A 20261-nucleotide genomic window follows, 5' to 3' on the forward strand; every position below is an offset into this window, starting at 1 on the left:
TATGGATGCAGCCTAAGAGGATGCCAATGACATCAGCTCAAAACAAATCCTGTCCTCCTACACACAACGTGAGAATCACACAATCTTTATCTGAACCTAAAAACTGTGCATCTCATATATTTAACTGTATACTTTCGAGTGAGGCTGGAAAGAGGAGTCCAACAGTCAGCTAAATCATCCATGTTATGGTGAATGTTTACTGACAGTGAGGGGAATAAGGCGATAATTTTGTTTTCCTTAGACCTGGTGGGAAAGCAACACTGGTGTTACGAGTCACTTCTCCCCTGTGTGAGTCCTAAAAATTGACAGAGATAGCTCATCTGTAATAGGTACCACAGGAGTTTCAGTTACATCCCTGCCCATGCAGGACAGGTGACTTGGTATCAAAATCTCCGACCTTAAAATGGAGGTTTCCTATTTACTTTCCAAGTAACCCTTTTTAAAAAATACTCATAAAGAGCTAATATACAACAACTCAATGAGTTCTGTGGCACCAGCATCAACCCCTGTCATCTACTATCAAATATCAAATGTAATTGCAAGTAATTATCATCCCACATACTGCCTGAATTCAAAACAAAATTCTTCAACAAAAAAAATGGATTGGAAACAATTTTAAAATATTGAAAATTGAGTGTTTGGAGGGGGTTTTTTTAGGTTGATTTTTTTTTTTGGTTTTGTTTGTTTAATTAATGCTAAGGCTGTGTTCTCTTTATCCAGGGCAGCAATTCACTGGCCAATGTTTTCCTGACATGGTTTAACTTGTTACCACACACAAAATCGCCAAATGGGCCAGGTTGGAGGGCACTACAGCAGGCTACCTGGTCCAGCCTATCTACGCGAGCAGGGCCACCCTAGAGTACAGGACCGGCACAGGACTGAGTCCAGATGTTCCTGGAATCTCTCCACGAGGGAGGATCCAGAACGTCTCTGGGACATCTGTTCCAGTGCACAGTACCCGCACAGCAAAGAAGCTCCTCCTCATGTTCATGGGGAACTTCCAGTGCATCAATTTTCTGCCCGTTGTCTCTTGTCCTGCTGCCGGGCACCCCCGCACAGAGCCGGTACCGCGCGGCCCCGCGGCACCTTCGCCCGCTGAGGCGCTCGGACGGGGCCGCCCCCCGCGGCCCGGGACGGGGCCCCACAGCGCCCCCTCGCGCTCGGCTCCCACCCCGCCCCCTCCCCGCCAATCAAGCACGGCGCGGGCTCGTCACGTGCTGCGCCCACCGCCCAATGGGCGAAGGCGGCGGCGCCCGGCCGGATTCAAACGCGGCGCGGAGCCGGCGCGGCCGCGCCCATGGAGCCGCGGCTGGTGGGGCCCGGGCCCTACCGCGCCACCCGCCTGGTGAGTGCCCCTGCCACCATCCCCGACACCGCCGCCTTCCCGCGCCGCTGTCCCCCGCGGCCACTCGCCCTCCGGCCTCCTGGTGCCGGCCGGTGCTCCCAGGCCGCGTCTCTGCGGGGCGGGGGCACCCGGCGCTGGCGCGGGGCAGAGGCCGGCCGGGCGGAGGGGCAGGTTGAGCCTTTTGTCCCGGTAAAACCTAAGGGAGGCTAGAGCTGTATCCCTAGGTCCGCTGGTAGTATGGAGCTCTAAATATTTCAGCTTCCTAAACCTGGTGTTTGTTCTCGGGTCGCCACAGTTTAAATCCTGGGCTTAGGTTTCGGTGGTGTTGTGAACGCAGACGGTGACAAAAGGGTGTAGCTCTGCTTACAGAGCCGGCTGCGTTCTGGCCGCAGGAAAACCTGGGAGGAGAGCTCCCGTAACGACTGGCTTTGTTCTTTCCCAGTGGAACGAGATAATCGAGCTCTTCCGTGCTGGGATGCCCTTACGGAAGCATCGCTGTCGTTTCAAGAGCTACGAGAGATGCTTCAAAGCCTCGGAGGCAGTGGAATGTTTGCATGAGCTGCTTGGCTCTAACCAAAACTTTGGCCCAGAAGTGACTCGCGATCAAACGGTGAAGCTGCTTAAAAAATTCCTGAAAAATCATGTAATCGAAGATATTAAAGGAAGGTGGGGCAAAGAGGACTTTGAAGACGATGGCCGTTTATATAGGTAAGCCTGTATAGGGTGATAAAAAAACCCTGTTTTTTTGGAAACAGGGTATAATAACTCTTGCTCGTGTCTTACAAGTATTTTTGTAGAATGCCTCTGAAAAGTGTTGACACGTTTTCCCCTTTTCCTTTTAAAGACTTTAATTTTCTTAGTAATAGGTAGCTGCCGTGACTTAATGTTTGGCTTCAGTTTTCTTGTCTGTTCTGAAATGTTTTTGAAGGTCACTTCTATTCAGTTGCATTCTTTGAATATCAACAAAAGCTTTTGCAGTTTTCACGTGGTATTGAGTTCTCATTGCTGATGGCAGACATCAGGTTTGTTGGTGCTGGAAGAGTACATATTAGGACACACAGGTGGAAGTGAGAATGCCATTGGTCACCCAGCTCCAATTGTCCTCCTTCACCCCAACCCCCTGACTATTTTGGTGGCTGTCTCCACTTCTTCTGAGAGAAGAGAAAGGCCTTCTGAATCTAAGATATTTATAACATTTTTTATGGTCCTTGGTTTGTAGATGGACAAAGGACAAAGATTAAATTGCTTATCCTCAAGGTTGGCTCCTTACTTATCCCTGTTGAGCATCTCAGCTGGTGGCTTGTTAACATAGGAGAAGAAATTTCAGTGTCATAAAAGCTTAGCATTACTGGACTGGATTCTTTGGCCTCTTGTGACCTCAGTAAAGGTTTGAGTGGACAGAAGTTGCAGGGTTTGAATTTCTACCATCTTCTAGTGTCCTGTTTGGTGCAGAAGTATTAAAAAGATGACCATTACTTCAAGTCTAGGTTTGTAACTTTTATCATGGTGACCCTTCTTTTGAGGAAGTGGGAGTTCTCATCATGCAAAACATTAGGGAAAATAGGCTAGCAATAAGTTTATGCTTCTACTTATTATAGCTATTATTACATACTCAAATTTTACATATTCATTTTTAAGTAATGATTTCTTAATATTTTTTGGGGGAAATATATAGAACTGAATTCCCACTTGATGTATATTGAGTCAATTTTTCATTTTGCTCTATTGATCTTTTTATTTCTGGCATTAATTCTTGTCAAAAGATTTAATATGGGGTTTGATAACTGCTGGTGTTATTCTATATTTCTTTGGTTTGGTTTTGCTGTATTTGTGTGGCTGTGGGGTTTTTGTTTATTTTGTATTAGCATGAGTATATATTCAAATTATTTTGTTCTTTTATTTATTTGTATTTTCAGTCATGACTTTACTAAGCTGCAGGCTGGGGAAGTTGGCTAGGTGAAATATTTCTGTTCTTCTAATTTTCTGCGTGCTCTGCCTACTGATCTGCTATTGGACAACAGAAATCTTGTTATATATTTTGTTGTGATGTTCTTTCTCCCCCCCCCCCACTGAAAAAATAACTAAGTAATTGAACTTTTTTCAGTTAAAAATGCATACCTTTCATGCATCCTGAACTGGAGCCAGCTTTTTTCCTCACTAGGCTTGGTGCTTGGTGCAATAATAAGCTACATACATTACTCGCCGCTTTAAGTATCAAGACATGCTTCTCCCCTATTTAAGTAGCTAAACACAGGTTTTCCAGCCTATTCTAGTCCTGTATTCAATGTCCTGGCAGCTCCCTCTGGTGGGCTCTCCTAATGCTACATGTACAATACGGGGTGTTTTCTCCTCACAGAGGAGGAGATGGAGGTAGTGGTACGAGTCAATTCTACTGACAGTGCTAACTTTGGAAAAGTTACATGCTTCATACCTTCTGTATAAATTTATGTTAACATGCTGTAATGGCACTCTGTGGTACACAGTTGTGTCACTCATTTACTTCACATGTAAGTGTAGCTGCTCTTGTTCATCCACAGAGTATGCAAAAGAAATATTGCCAAAAGTTGGATTGCGTGAGAATATTTGGCAAGTATTAAACATGAAGATGAGATCAAATGTGACTTCTAAAAATAGCAAAGTCTTATCAGTGTGTCCTGACTTACTGGCTCAGCTGAGTCTACAATAATGAATGAGAAGTTACAGTTTTGGAAGCTGTTGGGCTTTATACATTTTTTTTGGAATCTAAGCCATTCTATCAAAAGCAAAGGGGTTAGCACTCTTGCAATGATAGCAATCTTTTGGGAATTCAGCAGTCATATTGTTATATCTTGGACATCACTGTTAGTTGACCTCGTTCTGTATCCTTTGTTCTGGACACAAACAGGTATCTCTAGTTCCTCTTTTTAAACTCCCCAAACTAGTGTTGCTGGCTATAACCAGTTCTGATCTTGATGTGTCAGCCTTGGAGTGTTTCTCAGCCCTTTGCTTTGAGTGACATTAATCCTTCTCCATCTAGATCTTGCTGTAATGCTACCTGAGAAAGGGGAATGCATCTCCTTTTTCTGACTGTAAGAACTTCTTTTACTGATTGGTTGCAAATCAGGGCAGCAAATGACACAAAGCTAAAAATTGTGAAGAACTGGAGAAGAAACGGGAAAACTACTGAGGATAGTGTAAGGCAAAGGAAGAAGGTTTGCAGATTGTGATATATTTCCTAAGAAATAATGAATATCTGAAAAATGGTTGAGAACACTCAACAGCTGAACATCTGCCATGTAGTCTGGTTTACCATTAAAAAACAGTAAATCTTGCAGGATGAGAGTCAGGTGCGTGCTGCTGATTCTGGGGGTTTGTCTGATGAAGGTGATATCTCTGTGTTGCAGATGTGCTGTTGAAGGGCACTGTGGAATATGCTCAGTGTGTATGGTCAAAACAATCAATGTGTTTAACCATGCAGTGTAACAGTACTGGACTAACCAAACTGCAGAACAAATCTAAATGAAAAACTTATTAAATGTTTGAAGCACCTTTAGAGGATGGGGTGACATTTTGGAGAAACTTGAGAGTTTCTCAAGAATTTTTTCTGGGAGGATATATATGTATGCTCTCCAGCAGTGTGCAAGCTTTTGTTGCAAAGTCACAGATGTATCTGTCTTTTACGTTCTGTTTTTAAAAAGTTAATGAGGCTTAAGCAGTTGCTTAAAGCATGAGGAATCTCAGCATCTAAAACCTGGCCGTGCAAGTCGACAGGATTGGATCTGGGCCAGCCTGAAGAGGTGTTTCCATTGAACTGATTTGTCTTTCTGATATGCTGTCATTAGTTCCTTTGTACATGCTCTGACCTGAACTTAGCAATAATTTGGTGCTGATCAAGCTGGATAGTTTGTTTTCCTTCTTTTCTACAAGGGCTGGTTTAGGGGCTTATTTCTGCTAATGTCTTCAAGGCACTTCTTGAAATGCCTTAAGAAGTCAAATAGTTACCTGCAAAACCATCTGGAAAAAAGAACTGCAGGATATGATCCAGAAAAGAACTGCAGGATAAGATCTTCGCACAGAAAGCATGTAAACGCAGAAGAACCTGGTAATGTGGGCAAAACTTTGTGTGGACACTTGCATGCACTCTAACTAAATCTGAGTGTTAGTCATGTGACTTAGCTATGTAGCTTTGCTTTAGGAAATGCATGCTAACAAAGCACTTGACATGGGGGAAAACATCCCCACGGCTTTTTCAGCAGAATCAACATCTCCTAGTGAAGACCTATGTCATTGTCCATGCAAAGACAGCTAGTGCTGTAAGAGACGCACTGGGTAGCAGACATTCACCCAAGGCTCAGCTATGTCGTGGGAGGTACAAAGGACCTGAACTGTTCTGGAGCAGCAGCTGGAGGGCAAACAAGACACTCCACGATGTTTTACATATCATGCAACACCAGTCTACAGCAAACTAAGTTGGGCTGTGAATGTCCAAAGCATTTGTTGTATTTTTGCATGTGAATGCTGACTACAGTTTTGCATTGGTAAATAGGAATTAGATTGGCATTTAGAGACTTTAAAAATGTTCTCTAATTGTAGATTTCCTCCTTCCTCGCCACTGAAGTCATATCCAAAGAAACCTTCATGTGGAAAGGAAGTAATTAAATTTCCAGACTGGAATGAACCAAGGGCTGGCCCTTCTCAAGAACCCATCCCAGTGAAATCCGTCACAATGGTAAGGCACCCAGTTTTATTTCCCCAAACAAAAGCATATTTGGAAAGCAAAACTGAGCTGATGACCTCTATGCTGTGTCACAAAATACTTGCTTATAAAATTAAATGCTAAATACTTTTATTCTAAACTTTTGTGAAGGCAAATTTTTCTTAAAATTTGCTGGAGAGGTAATATTTTAGTGTTCTTTGTGCTACACATTGCAATGTCCTGAGGAACCTGAGTTCCACATGGGTGTATTTTCCCATATTTCATTCCAGTTTGCTGAAATTCCGATAGGGCATTTATTATATTACCAGACAAAATAGTCACACTGTAACTCTTATTTGGACACTTCAGATACCAGAATATATGCAGTTATTACAACCTTCCTAGCTGCTGGAAGTACTGGTATTGACTCAATTTCCTTTTTTATAAGGAATATATTTTCACTAAGGAGAAGTGGTCCTGATTTTTCAGTTATCCTTTGTAAGCTCAGGAAGTCATCTGGCCTCATACTTATGTGGATTGATCCAGCCTTTATAAAGTTATTGAAAAAACTTGGTTTTATTAGTAAACCAAAATTGTATCAACTCTGTTCACCGTGACATAGTAAAAGACTAGGCTTCTGGAGTTGTGAATATTCTGAGGTCTTCCTTCAGTGTATCTTATATGTGTGCATTCTCATAATTTGTGAACTCACGAATTATTTGTGATTTCTTTGATTATTTTTGCCTTTTTATTACTGCCCTTCAGAGCAGGAGTCTGGCCTTAGATTTTTTGATAAACCATAGTCTATTTGGAAAAGTAGCTCCTACCATTTTGCTGAACATCTAAATGTTCTGAATGAATGGTTATTCCATACTTACAATCCAACTGTGTGCAAATCAAGTGTACTCTTCATGTACAGCAAGCTTCTGAAGAGGGAAGGCATGGTCCTTAGTACTTCAATAGTAGATGGAAGAAAAGATGGTGCCAAAGATAGGAAATGAGAATGAGAAAATGGAGTATTTTAGTTACTGAGCAAGTATCTGTTGAAGATGTAATATATTACAGTCTCCAACTGTGCCCTGAATTTCCATCCAAGCATCCTGGCCTGATAAGAATTAGCAAAAGTCTGCATCTGATTGGATGCAACAGCATAGAGTTTGGCATAGCTCAAAATCTCTTCTGTTGGCAGTTTGGATTAATACAGTGGACTGTAAGTGAGGCAAAGCTATAAGCTTCTTTCTGCTGCCTCTTTTATAATTAGGTCTAGCTTCCACTGGAATACTGAAGTAGACAGCTGAAAATGGTGGTACCGTGAGTTGCTTCAGCATCAATCTGAGCACTTAGTGGCTGTGTGTAGATTGATGAGCATGGTTGTGTGTCATGAAATACTGATGTGAAAGACCAGACCCTTAATTTCAGAGGGTGCTATTTGCTTCCAACTAGGTCTAGTCTAGTCTGCCATGGAATGACAGACAATTAGTGCTTGGAGTATTTAAGTGCATTCCTGGAATGCATTTTGTGGTTTGGTTATAAGGAATACTTTTAATGTGCTTTAGTGCTGGTCTGTAGTGTAAATTAAAGAGCTGGAATGATTAGGAATTTTCCCTTGAAAAGGATGCTGCTGATACAAGCTGCAGTGTATGTCCACCCATTGATACCTTGATGACAATGTTCAAGAATAAGCTTGGATATGAAGGTTGCATAAAGGATAGTGGTCTTCTGCGTTCTCTGTTTTACTTTACACTTCTATAATGGTGGACTAGATTGGATGGGTGCTTTCAGATGTAGTGATTTGCTTTTACTTTCTTTATGTATAGAACCTGTTATTACACTTACTGTTATTTTAGTGTATGCTGAACAAGGATTTTTTTTCTAATTCGTTGGTATCATAATTCTCCAGTAACTTTTCCATAAACAGATGTTTAATCTTAAAATGGCAGATGAACTGATTTTAATCATGAATAGGACTTGAACATAGGATTAAAGGCCATTGACTCCTGAACTCCAATGGTTATTCTGACACATATAATTTTTCAGGTCTTCTCAATTCCATAATTCTTCTCAAGTTGTGGAATTGAGAAGAGATGTGTAAGATTGAGAAAATGTTTCATTTCTCTTAGACACAAATACTTACCTTGCATCCTGAAGACTTCACTGGAATTTAAGAACACTTGCAATTCTGTACTATAAATGTTTTATACCGTTTAACACTTGAAAAGCCACCAGTTAATGAGGAGGGTTTTTTCTGATTTCAGAACTCTGAGATGTGGTACAAGCGACACAGCATAGCTATTGGGGAAGTACCGGCATGCAAACTTGTGTTCCGCAGAGAACTAACACAAAAAAATATAGAAGAGATATGGAAATCCATGACTTTATCACGGTGAGTATACTTATGAGTCATTTGCTCTTATAGTAAAACTGTGTAGTAGGTAATAGTCTTGTCTATCTTCTCTGGTAACACTTGTAATTTCACCCACTCACTTTTCATCATTGCCTTCAAAGCCATAGTGTCTAGACTAACTCTACCACTTGTTATTTGGCTAACAAATTCAGCAAATAAAGTCTGAAAAAAAACTTTACTGTCCTTAGTACCTTTTGACTTCTGCATGTTGTGTTATACGATTCTTTGTTGTGTGGGCTTTGTCTTGTTTAATCACTTTTTTCCTCTGTCTCTTTTTCTTGTTGCTAGGAAATAAAAGCACTTATGTAGAAGTGCTATGGAACCTTTCAATGGCAAGTACAATACTTTGTATGAGATACATGGCATAGCTAATTGAGTGCTGAAGCTTTGAGATTCAGCTTAGAGATTCATTTACTACATTCAAATGGAATCTCCTACGCAAAGTTAAAGCTATTGCTTCGGACTATTTCTGCAGAGGAAGAAATAGTATACACTAGCTGATATTACAGCATGGTTGAGGTCTTACTAAGGATGACTTTAGTGTAAACCTAGCACATTTATTTGCACGTAATGCGTTCGGTGCTGAGGTGAGCAGTTTTGGTGACAGCATGATGGGCAGCAGAGGGCATGTGTATTCTGGGTTTCCTGAACCAAGGAAACTTCAGGGGAATGGAGAGACACCCTGGTAGCCTAGAGCTCACATGGCAGCAGCTGATAGGACCTGGACAAATGAGACCAGGGGCAGTGGTGGCCAAGCCCTCCTTCACATAATGGTCCCTATAGAGCTCTAGCAACCAAAAGACAATGGTGGGCAAACAGGGTTGGCACAGCAGATTGTGTGGAAGGATGCTGAAACCCTGACAGCTTGATCAGGGAGCAGTAGCATTCACGTGACAGAAAGTCCTGGACTCATTAAGTTTGATTGACACTGGAACTCCCACAGCTCTGGGCTGGAAGAGTATGACTGTGGGAATAGGGAGACTCACAACTGACCCTGAATTTGTTTGCAACTTTCTTCTTGAGCTGGATATGCTTAAAGATATGAAGCCCAAAGGGATTCATTCCAGGGTGCTGAAAGAGCTGGATGATGTTATTGCACTATCTTTCTCCTTATTTTTTCATTTATCTTGGGATTCTGGACAGGCACCTGTTATCTGGAAGCTGGCAACTATTTTCTCAACTTTAAGAAAGAAAAGAACAAAGACCCTGTTGATTACAGGCCTGTCAGTATCACTTCAGTGCCTGTAAAATTATGGAAAATTATCTGGGAGTTAATAATAAAATATTTGAGAGACACACAGTCATTTGTCATAGTCAGCATAGTTTCAGAAGGGAAAAATACTGTGTAACCAATTACATTTTCTTTTATGACAAGGTCACCCATCTAGTTGACCAAGGGAAGCCAGCTGATGTGGTTTATTTGCATTTAAGCAAAGCTTTTGATATTGTCTTTCACAGTATCCTTCTAGATAAACTGTGCAGCATGCAGCTTGATGAGCCCCATAATATTGTTGGGTGAGCAGTTGGCTCTTGGGTCAAGCACAAAGGATTGTGGTAAATGTGGTTATCTCTGGAGGGCAGTTATCAGTGGGGCCCTGCAGGGCTCCATTCTAGGGCCAGTGCTCTTTCATGTTTTTGTAAATGATATGGATGGGGGAATTGAATGTACATTAAGTTTGTCCATGATACTAGGTTAGAAGGAACTTTGAACTCCTTCAAGGGTGGACAGGGCCTGCAGTGAGATCTGGAGAGAGTAAAGAGCTGTACAGTCACCAAAAGCTTTGAGAAGGCTGAGGGGTGCCCTCAGTGCAGCCTACAGTTTCTGGAGAGGAGAGTGGGGGGAGATGTGGAAGATCTCTGGTGACCAGTGATAGGACATGAGGAGATGGAATCAAGCGGCTGGGGAGGTTCGGACTCCACATTAGGAAAAGGTTCTTCACTCAGAGAGTGACTGGGCACTGGAACTGCCTCCCTGAGGAAGTGGGCACAGCACCAAGCCCTACAGAGTTCAAGGAGCTTGTTGGCTGTGCTTTCAGTTACGTGGTATAGTTTTAGGTATTAAAATTACTAGACCTTTTCTAGGCACTGAAACAAAACTTTTTTAGGGCTATGAAGATTGTCAAGGGTCTAGAAGGGAAGACATGAGGAGTGGTTGAGATCTTCTGGCTTCTTAACTTGGAGAAGAGGAGGCTGAGAGGACACTGCAGTGCAATCTGTGATGGGAAGTGGAGGAGAATACACTGGTCTCTTCTCTGTGGTGGCTGGTGACAGGACTGAGGGAATGGCCTGAAGTTGTCAGGGGAGGTTTAGATTAGATATTAGGAAAAGCGTCCTCATCCAGGGGGTGGTTGGGCACTGGAACAAGCTCCCCAGGGAAGAGGTCACAGCCTGACAGAGTTCAAGAGGTGTTTGGACAGTGCTCTCAGGCATGTAGTATAATTTTTGTGGTTGTGCTGTGAAGAGCCAGGAGCTGATCTTTGAGAATCCATTCCAGTTTAGGATATTCTATAAATCTAGGCAGTTTTGTGAGAAGCAGGAGTTGTGCTGAATGGTCCTTATGGCTGTCATCCAACTGGAGATATTCTCTATGAAATTAAAGTCTCTTTTTTTTCTGAATTGTATCCTAATTGTATCCTAATACTTCATGTTTGCCTTTTCCAGATTAAATGGTGTATGACCTATGTTTATGTATTTTTGCAGATTACAAAAGGTGTTGGGTTTGGATTCTCTGGATGAAGTGTTAGACACAAAACTTGTGAATTCAAAACATATAGTTCAAAATGTATATAATGTCAATAAGCAAGGCATTGTCACTTTAGAGGACAAATCAAGTGAGTATTTTAGAAATTTTCTTTTTCTTTTTTTAAAATATTGCTATCTACTTGGTAAAAACTCTAGTTTTTATAATGCTATTGTTTTTAAAATGCTGTTGTTCTCCTCTGGTATCCCAATAGTAAGAGTCAGCGTTTATTCTATATTTAATCTCATAAACAGATTCTGGCTTTAGTAGGGTTGAAAAATGAATGTAAGACAGCAGCAACTTTTTACCATTTATGAATATAAGGATATTAATCACTTCAAGGTAACTTTCTTGGCCCTACCCTTTTAATTACCTGAACTGGAGTGTTTACATGAAGAAAAAATGTATTAAAAATACATTGAGAGATCCAAAAGGTACATTGAGAGAGTTTTCAATATTAAAGATTGTGAGAGAGCCAAGACGTGCATTGAGAGAGTTTTGAGTTTTGAAGATAGCGCCATGTTTAAAATTGTTTTGCACATCAGAGAAAAAATAAAGCATCTTTACTGCTCTGATCTATCACAGTATTATTGCCACCAAGATTTTCATAAGATTTGTAGAGAAATTTAAATATGACATTAAAACCTGGTTTGGTTTTGAATAAAACTGCCTTCAGAGCACATCTGTGCTCATTTCAAAGGCAGTTGGACCATCTCAAAATATTAACTTTCTCTTAGCAGAAATGGCAAAACTGAATATGAGCGCTTTTCATCATCTTGGGTACAAAGTAAACACTTCATTGTATAGCACTGGGGAAGGCTGCATCTAGAACTGGTTTAGTCGGATTTTTTTTTTTTTAGAGTAGTTTAAATATTTGTGATATGACCTGTTTTGCTGATTGAGCTGCAAGGGCAGAATGCATAACTGTATGATCGTAGTGCAGGTACTGAAGTATAGATGTAATTCAAGCTAGATCCTACATTAAGGTATAGCCTGCCTTTGGAGTCACTTGATTTACTACACAGGAGGAATGTTAAATTGTTTTCAGCTTTGCTTTTGTCTAACAGTTGAATATTTTTCTTGTTTTTTCTCTTTTGTCATTTTAATTTCTGTTTCCTCCCTTTGCAGAGGAACTACCTCATTGGATATTATCTGCAATGAAATGTCTAGTAAATTGTAAGTAAATTCAGAAGGGGAAAAAGATCCCACAAACAACCCAACCCCAAAAAATAAATTGAACTGACTGTGTCTACACCACTTTATTAAATCCTGTATACAATCATTTTCTAAAAGGAAGTTGGAGAAGACTTGTCAGTGTGTATTCTCCTTCCAGTGTAGCTTATTTAAATTAATTATATAAAGGTTTAACTAGTCTATTAATGTTTTTCCTGTACTTTGTATCTTCACTAGACTTATTGGGAATAGATCAGTAAGTAGTAGATAAATAAAATTTCACTTATTTTGAAGAATTGATCTTTTTTTAAATTTTTTTTTTCCCCTCTAATGATCCATTTTAATGGGCTGGATTAGAAAACACTGATTTGCTCAGTGGCTGAAAATCAATATTCTCTCTCTCTTTTGCTCCTTTTTGGCTTTTTTTTTTTTTGTTCTTTGTAGGGCCCAGCTGTTCAGATCTGAAGCAGCCTACATACTCAGGCTTTGAAAGAGATGTCTTCAAAACAATAGTGGACTACTTTAGCCAGATGAAAGAACCTCTTCTCACATTTAATTTTTTTGATATTTTTGTTAGTGTGTTAGGTAAGTAGTTTGGAATCTAATGAAAAAAATCTTCTTTAGAGTTAATTTTCTGAAGTTATTTTACCTAAAATAATATCACAGATGAATTATTTAGGGCCTTTCCATTCTACATAGAGAACAGTTTAAATTTATTTCATATCACACAGTAGTTTTATTTTTGTGTCTTTTTAATCACATTGGTTCAAAAGTCTTTCATTGCTTGTCTTTATAACATTAAAGGCCTTGCTCATTGCTTGTTCATTGCTCAGCATGCAACAGATGGATTTTATTAAATTTTTCTTTTTTTACAAGTGCTTAAATGTCTTAAAAACTCTCAGAAGCTTTTAGAAATTGCTTGACTGAAGTCTAGATTAGAAAGGATTAGGGCTTTAAGCACAGTTTTTAACCCTGGAAATATGATATTTAAAGGGAATTGAAATACTATGTTGCTTTAATTTAGAAATGGCATTAACTAATGTAGTGCTTAAAAGAAGCAATGTTTTAGTTATTAACTAGAACTTTCCAGAGTTCACACTATATTAAAATTGACAACTCTGATCCTACAGGTGGCTTACTGAAAGACAGTAAATAGTAAGACAGTCAATATTTGATTATATTTTATGTAATCAAATTTCAGAAAGAACAACTGAATTGAAAAGTAAACCCGCTTTGTAGCATGTTAGTTTTTTGAGCTTCTTTCTGTGTAAACAACACTGTTTTTATTAAACTATTGAGATGAGAAAGGAATCTAGAATGACACTTCTGGTTCTGGAATTTAGTATATATACTTTGTGAGTTGTCAATCTTGCTTCATATGGAATATAAATCAATTTTCTGACTTCTTTTTTTTAGTCAGCTCTTGTTTATATCTTTAAAACTTATTCTTCTGCTTTCATACTCTGTTTCTGTTTTGCTTTTCCATGTTTTTCACATCTTTCAGGTTTTACTACTATCATTTCACACCATTTTGTAAATGTAAAATTAGAAGAAAGATTTCATGCCAGTATGTATGTGGAAGCAATGAAAATTGTGCCATGTTTCAAGAAGTCAAACATTAATTTTGTGATCTCTTTAAAAAATGTGAAGTGCTGATATGGAATCATTCCTTACTCTTCTAAGCATATGCATCAATATGCATGCCAAATCTTCCTTTGAAGTTAGAAAAAGCTTTACTATGAAAATTAGCTTCAGTGTTTTACCCCTCTCCTTGGAATGTCTTACCTATTCCACACTTCTTTTCCAATAAGAAACAGTTTCCATGTTTTACATCATGGAGTTTACCAGAATGGTAGATGAGGAGATAGCAGTGGATACTGTTTATGTTGAGAGCAGTAAGGCTTTCAACGCTTGTGTTCCATTTCATCCTTCTAGGCATCCTGAGGAAGTACAGCCTGGATAGGTGGGTAGTGAGGTGAACTCAGAAATGGGTTCAGTTGCTGGGCTCAGAGGGTTGTGATCCGTGGCATGAAGTCTGGCTGGATGTCAGTCAGTGAGAAGCACCCCAGGGCTGGTAGTGTGGCCAGTAATGATTATCACTTTGTTAATGACCAGGGAGGTGGCACATTCTGTCCTAAACTTGGGCACAATGCCCTAAACAAGCATGCAAATAACTAAAATGGGGAAGAGTAGCTTATGCAGCAGTGTTGTAGTACCATGCAGGGTAACCTCGACTGGCTGCAGAAATGGGTAAACAGGAATTTTATAAAGTTTAGAAAAGGAGAAATGTCAATTCCTTTCCTGAGGAGGAATATGCAGAGTTAGGCACAGATTTAATATCTATAGGTCTGAGGCACATGTATAAGCACATTTTCTTTCCCTGTGATTGTTGTCACAGACTTAACATTTTATGTAACATGGTTGCTATATCTGTGCATACCATTCAGTTGCGTTTAGTGCTGAGGTAATAAAAGAGCAAAGGATGAAAAAAATGCTGTAATTTTTGGTGTATTTTAATATTTAGAATTATTGGTTATGGCTATCAATGTCTTCCAGTGCATCAGAAGAAAATCTTCTAAAAACTTAAGTCCTAGTAGTCCAAATCTAGTGATATCTTTCTAGTCTCATTGGGGAGTGGAGTTCTAAGGCAATCTTGAGTGAGAAAGAAGGGAATTTTGGGAGTTAGATTTAGAAATGTTATGGAAATATATATATATAACTGAGAAATGTTTCCCAACCTTCTGATCTCATATAAACCAGGACTGCTGCAAAAACCCAGCAAGGCTGTAGAAGCTCTTCAGATATCTTGCCTCCTATTGCCACCAGAAAATAGGAAAAGACTACAGCTTTTGGTGAGAATGATGGCAAGAATTAGTTTAAACCAGGATTTGCCACGTCTTTCTGAATCAGTGAGGACCAGAACTTTGGTATGTATAAGTGTAAGGTAAAAGGTCTGGACAGACTTTTGGACTACAGGTTAAGGATTCTTACTGGAGAGTATGAACAAAATACAATTTGCTTGTTTGAGGAACTAATTTGTCTGTCCCAGCTATTTGGAAAGCTAATCTGGATTTGAATAAAGTGGGATTTCATGGCAATTTGTGAGCACACAAAGAAATTGCTCAGAATTTAGAGGTTTCCTTACCTTTCCAAGTTAAATCACCACTGATTTCACTATTGAGTAGGAAAAAAGCACAAACAAACAAGAAACTCCCAAAATCAACCAATAAAGAAAAGCAGATGAGGTGCCTCTGGTGTTCTTTATAACTTCAGACAGTGTGAATGAAAAAGACTGCCTGTTTCAATCATAGCTAGAAATATGGAGCTGAATGTTCTGATTGACCTGTTTTCAGCCATTCAAAAAAATTAAAATCCCAACTGTTTATTTCAGTAGTTGTTTTTTTTTCACCACACACAGACGTGTCTTAAAGTAAGCTCCAGTTTTTGCTAATTCTTCTGTAGCAGCTTATGTAGTGATATCACTATGCTGATGTGTGCAACAACACCTTATTACAAAGTCATTAGGCATAACTTAACTATTCTGACAAGCTAACAACATATATTTATATTGTTTAATTTAAAAGTCTTTGAAAATTAAGTGCAATGGAAAACTAAGCTGCAGAGCTATTCTGTAAAAATCCTATAACAGCATGTACAAATCTAAATGTGCTCCACAGCAATTAAGTTTTTAGTGAACTCTGAATAGTATTTGATTAAAATAATTAATTTTTTTACTGCCAAGGTTATAATTTAATTAACTGTAAGTGGTCTTTCATTAAAATTATTGTTGTAATTGAAATGTTGATTTTAGAAGTGAATCCTTATAGTCTGAGTGTTTTGTATGAAGTGTTAATTCAGCAATGTAATGTATGGTACATGACAAAAATCTTTATTACCTTCTGTGATTTTAATGTTACAAGTGACTGGTGCACAAACAGAAACTCTTGTAACTGAGTGCTTGAGCACAATAGTACCTGAAGTTAACTGGACCTGAAATTTTATTTGATGATTTCCGAATAGTGGTTTCAAGTTTTCCCTCTGGTGCCTAATTTCTATTAAATTTCTGTGTTATTTAAAAAAAAAATCTCTAAATACATATACCCTCTTTAAATAGCCATGTGAAGTGGCTATTTGACAAAGTCTTGAGAATAAAATGAAATTCATTCATTCCATATCTAAAGTCAGGAGTGGATTATCTGTATGAGGCAGGAGCAATCTTCAGTGCACTCACATAATGTCACTGTACATAATACATTTAAAAAAAAAAATTGATATGTTTGAAGTACAGTAAGTATTGTGATGTTAAAATATTTGTTCTAAAAGTTCACTTTTTAAACGTAGCCTGATTCTCTACTCCTCACTCCCAAACAGAAAAATACATTATAATTATGTGTGTGTTTTTTTCCCTCAGATGGTTCAGGCGTTTTCCCGTTGTATTCTCTGCTCAAAGGATGAAATTGACTTGGATGAACTTCTTGCTGCTAAACTAGTATCTTTTCTCATGGATAATTATCAAGAGATCTTAAGTGTTCCTTCTGCTTTAAAGTCTTCCATAGAGGACCATGTTGTACATCTCCAGAGAGTCCAAGTAAGTATCTAGTGAAAAAACCTCTTTTGTCTCTCTATTTCTAGATTGAACTTATCCTTTGTTTTCTGAAGATAGACAGTTCTTACAAGGTTTTGTTCTGTTTCTGTTAGCTTTTGAGATCTAATTAATTTTGACTAGTGATATTAAACCATAACTATGCGTTTAAATGAAACGAAACAAATATTGAATTTGTTTAGAGACAAGAACTCTCAAATATGTTTTCCTCTTTGTCAGCACTATCTTCCCATGGAATGAGCAAACTATGTTTGTGGTAGTGAAGAAAACAGAATTATTATAAAGTGTTTTCATTCTTGTTCTTTTTTTTTTTTCCCTTTAGAACCATCCTTACTTGCTCAGTTTTTTCATTTGTTTCCTGATACCATAATTTCTTTTTGTTCAAAGATGATTTTTAGTTCTTTTGTCTATTTTCTACTGGAAAAGTAACTTTAAACTTAAACCAAGAGCTGAACAGGCTTCCTATGTGACATGTATTTTGACTTACTAGAACTCACTCAATTAGGGCTCGAGATAAAAATTACAGTTCAAGGTCTCTATTCAGTATTTCCTCTACTTAATGTCTTGGAGTGGTCAATTGATTAAGCCAATTTATGCAAGTGTTTTGCAGAAAACCTAGCTATTCTTTTTGTTTTTTTTTTACTGTATCTTCAGATAAAATATGCTGGGGCTGATAGTGATGCAACACTTCCTCCTCCATCATTTTGTCACCAAATCACTACAGGTGAATTTGAATACCAAAGGGCAGCTGGCTCTCAAGAACCACTGGCAGCTTTATTGGAAGAAATTGTAATGAGTAAAGAAATATCTGTGAAGGATAAAAAGAAGAAGCTCAAGCAAGTAAATAAAATTTTCTCCACAGTTTCTAATTTCAATTTGAAAATATTTATCAAGTCTTAGACATGCATTCTTCTAGAGAAATACTGAAATTGAAAACAGTGGCTACACATGGGGATTTCCAGATTTATAATACTTTAGAACAAGTATGCTGTGATCAATCAACCCAAATCAGAAATACTGCCTAATTTTCTATATAGCAGTGTAGAAAGTCCCTTAGAGATATAATTTCCCTGTTCCAGAAATGCAGGCTTCACTTTAATAGTTTATTGTACGTGTTTGAACAAATTCTTAATTTGAATTAATGTACTTTTCTAGTTTCAGAAATCTTACCCTGAAGTGTACAGAGTACGATTTCCTAGCCCTGAAACCGAAGCGATGCTATTTCCTGAAAAAACTAAACAGAAACCACCAATACTGATGTGGGCCTTAAAAAAGCCTTTTCAACCGTTTCACAGAACCAGAAGCTTTCGGATGTAAATGGTTTGAAATATATCAGCAGAGGAACAGAGACACAGTGTATCGTCAATGGATCTCATGCAAAAGGAGTCTGAGCAGCATGTGGTTACTCAAAAAAACTACTGGGGATACTGCTAAGATCATAGAAAATGTTGAAAGAAGAGGAGAGCATTGAGGTTGTAGTAATGTGAACCACTATCAGTATTTTTGTAAAGCATTATTTTTTTAAATGTATGTTACTTTAAAACAAGGAAAAAAAAACAGAAAAAAAACTAAACAAACAAACCCACCGCACACTCAAGGGGATTATTCTATATATGGGTGATAATGTACACTTGCTGTGGTTTGTTTTGACTATCATTTTAAGGCCTAAATGTATTTGAATGTAATGTATTCTTTGTAACTAGTCAACAGCTATTTTCCCTCCCTGAAAAGAGTGTCTTGCATAAACTAGGCTGTATTAGTGCACATATAGTGTGAGGAATTAACTTACTGTACATGCTTGAGTAAGTATGAAACACTGGATTTTGCTTTGCTTTTTGTGAGAGATTAATATTAAGAGTTAATGATGCAATCAATTGGCTGTTTGCACCCCTCAGCCACAGGGGTGAGTGTCTTTGGGTATGTGGTTATGAAACTTTTTGGTCTGCCCAGGTGCAGAGGGGATGAGCACCCATTACCAGAGGATGACCCTGTCAGACCCACCTTTGTGTAGTAGCAAGCTGGGGTTTGAGACAGATAAGGGAAAACACCTCCAAGAGGCATAACTTGCAATGTTGCTGGGATCCTGATTTTTATCATGCCAATTTCCTCCCTTACACAACTGGCTCAGGCAGAAGATTCTCTCCCATCCTGAGAGATACAGGAACATTCACACTTAGGCCTGAGGGTATTTTTCCCTTCTGTTAAGGCAGAACTGGCTCAACTAAGCTGGCATGACAGACGTGGGTCGTGTCTGCCTCCAGACTTACTTCTTGGGCCTTCCACCAGAGGACTGCAAATGATCCACAGTGTAGCAAGAGACATTGTAAAACTCCTCCCTGAGGAGAAGTACCTGGGCATTCCCACCTGAACCTATGGAACCCATTGGACTTTGGGTTTCAGGGATTTCCCCTGGCCTTGATGGATTGAAACTGTAACTGTTACTTTAACCACTGGACATCTAAATTGCAACAATAAGGTTTCACAGGGTGGTGATACCTTTCCTCTTCCCTATCTGTTCTTATCCTTTCTTTTTATTTTCCTTGTATATTTTCTCAGGTGTAATCATTTTACTTTTATATTGCTCTATTTCTATAGATAATAACCAAATCTGTTACATACTTCCTTTCCGTTTTAACCAAATTATTCCAAAATAAACCTGTTATCTGTCTGTCTGTCTGTCTACCTATCTATCTATCTACTCTTTTTATTTATAAAACCCCCAGCATTCATTCAGTGTTGCATCACTCTAGTCTGCCCTGAGGGATCTATTAACAACAACCTCAGTTAACCTGCCTCAGGGGCAGGTTGTAATGTTGCTGACCGTAACATGGCAGATCTATTTTTGAAAAATAGTTCTCAATTTCCTGATTCATATGGTGCATTACAGGTTGAGTGTACTTCCTTTGAAATTCCATTAACTTTATGTAATGCTGACCTATTCTGATAGGCAATGCAGCCTTTTCCTCCTATTTTCTTACTGCAAATTGTACAAAGCTGGGTGCTTGACAATAGAATATACTTTATCAGAAAATTTTAAAGCCTTGAGGTTACCCTAAAAATGGAATTCAAATATTGAAGTGGCATTGTAGTGTACATGCATTTATTGATTTGATTAATTTTGCATTATGAAATCTAGTGTGCCTATATTGCATTAAAATCTAGATTGTGCATATTACATAGTTGATTCTGAGACCACTTTTTTATCTATTAAAGCATTCTCTTTTCCTGTATATACCTAGAGTCATGATTTCATGCTATTCATTAGAGATTTGAAAAACAGCATTTCATAGCGTATTGAATGTCAGGGTAGTCTATGCTGGA

General features: G+C 38.7%; 1 protein-coding gene across 1 annotated transcript; it reads left to right on the forward strand.

Annotated features, from left to right (window-relative positions):
• Positions 1 to 1297: 1297 nt before the first annotated feature.
• Positions 1298 to 19782, forward strand: DEPDC1B (DEP domain containing 1B). Its single transcript, XM_071425360.1, has 11 exons — positions 1298 to 1345; positions 1788 to 2053; positions 5918 to 6053; positions 8276 to 8403; positions 11125 to 11255; positions 12293 to 12340; positions 12782 to 12922; positions 15098 to 15264; positions 16749 to 16925; positions 17595 to 17780; positions 18096 to 19782. Exons 1-11 carry the CDS (start codon positions 1298 to 1300, stop codon positions 18255 to 18257), a joined length of 1590 nt encoding a protein of 529 aa, XP_071281461.1. The 3' UTR covers positions 18258 to 19782.
• The last annotated feature ends 479 nt before the right edge of the window (positions 19783 to 20261 follow it).

This window comes from Agelaius tricolor, unplaced genomic scaffold, assembly GCF_023055355.1.
Source record: "Agelaius tricolor isolate 1412-34295 unplaced genomic scaffold, bAgeTri1.0.p SCAF_4, whole genome shotgun sequence".
NCBI lineage: Eukaryota > Metazoa > Chordata > Aves > Passeriformes > Icteridae > Agelaius > Agelaius tricolor.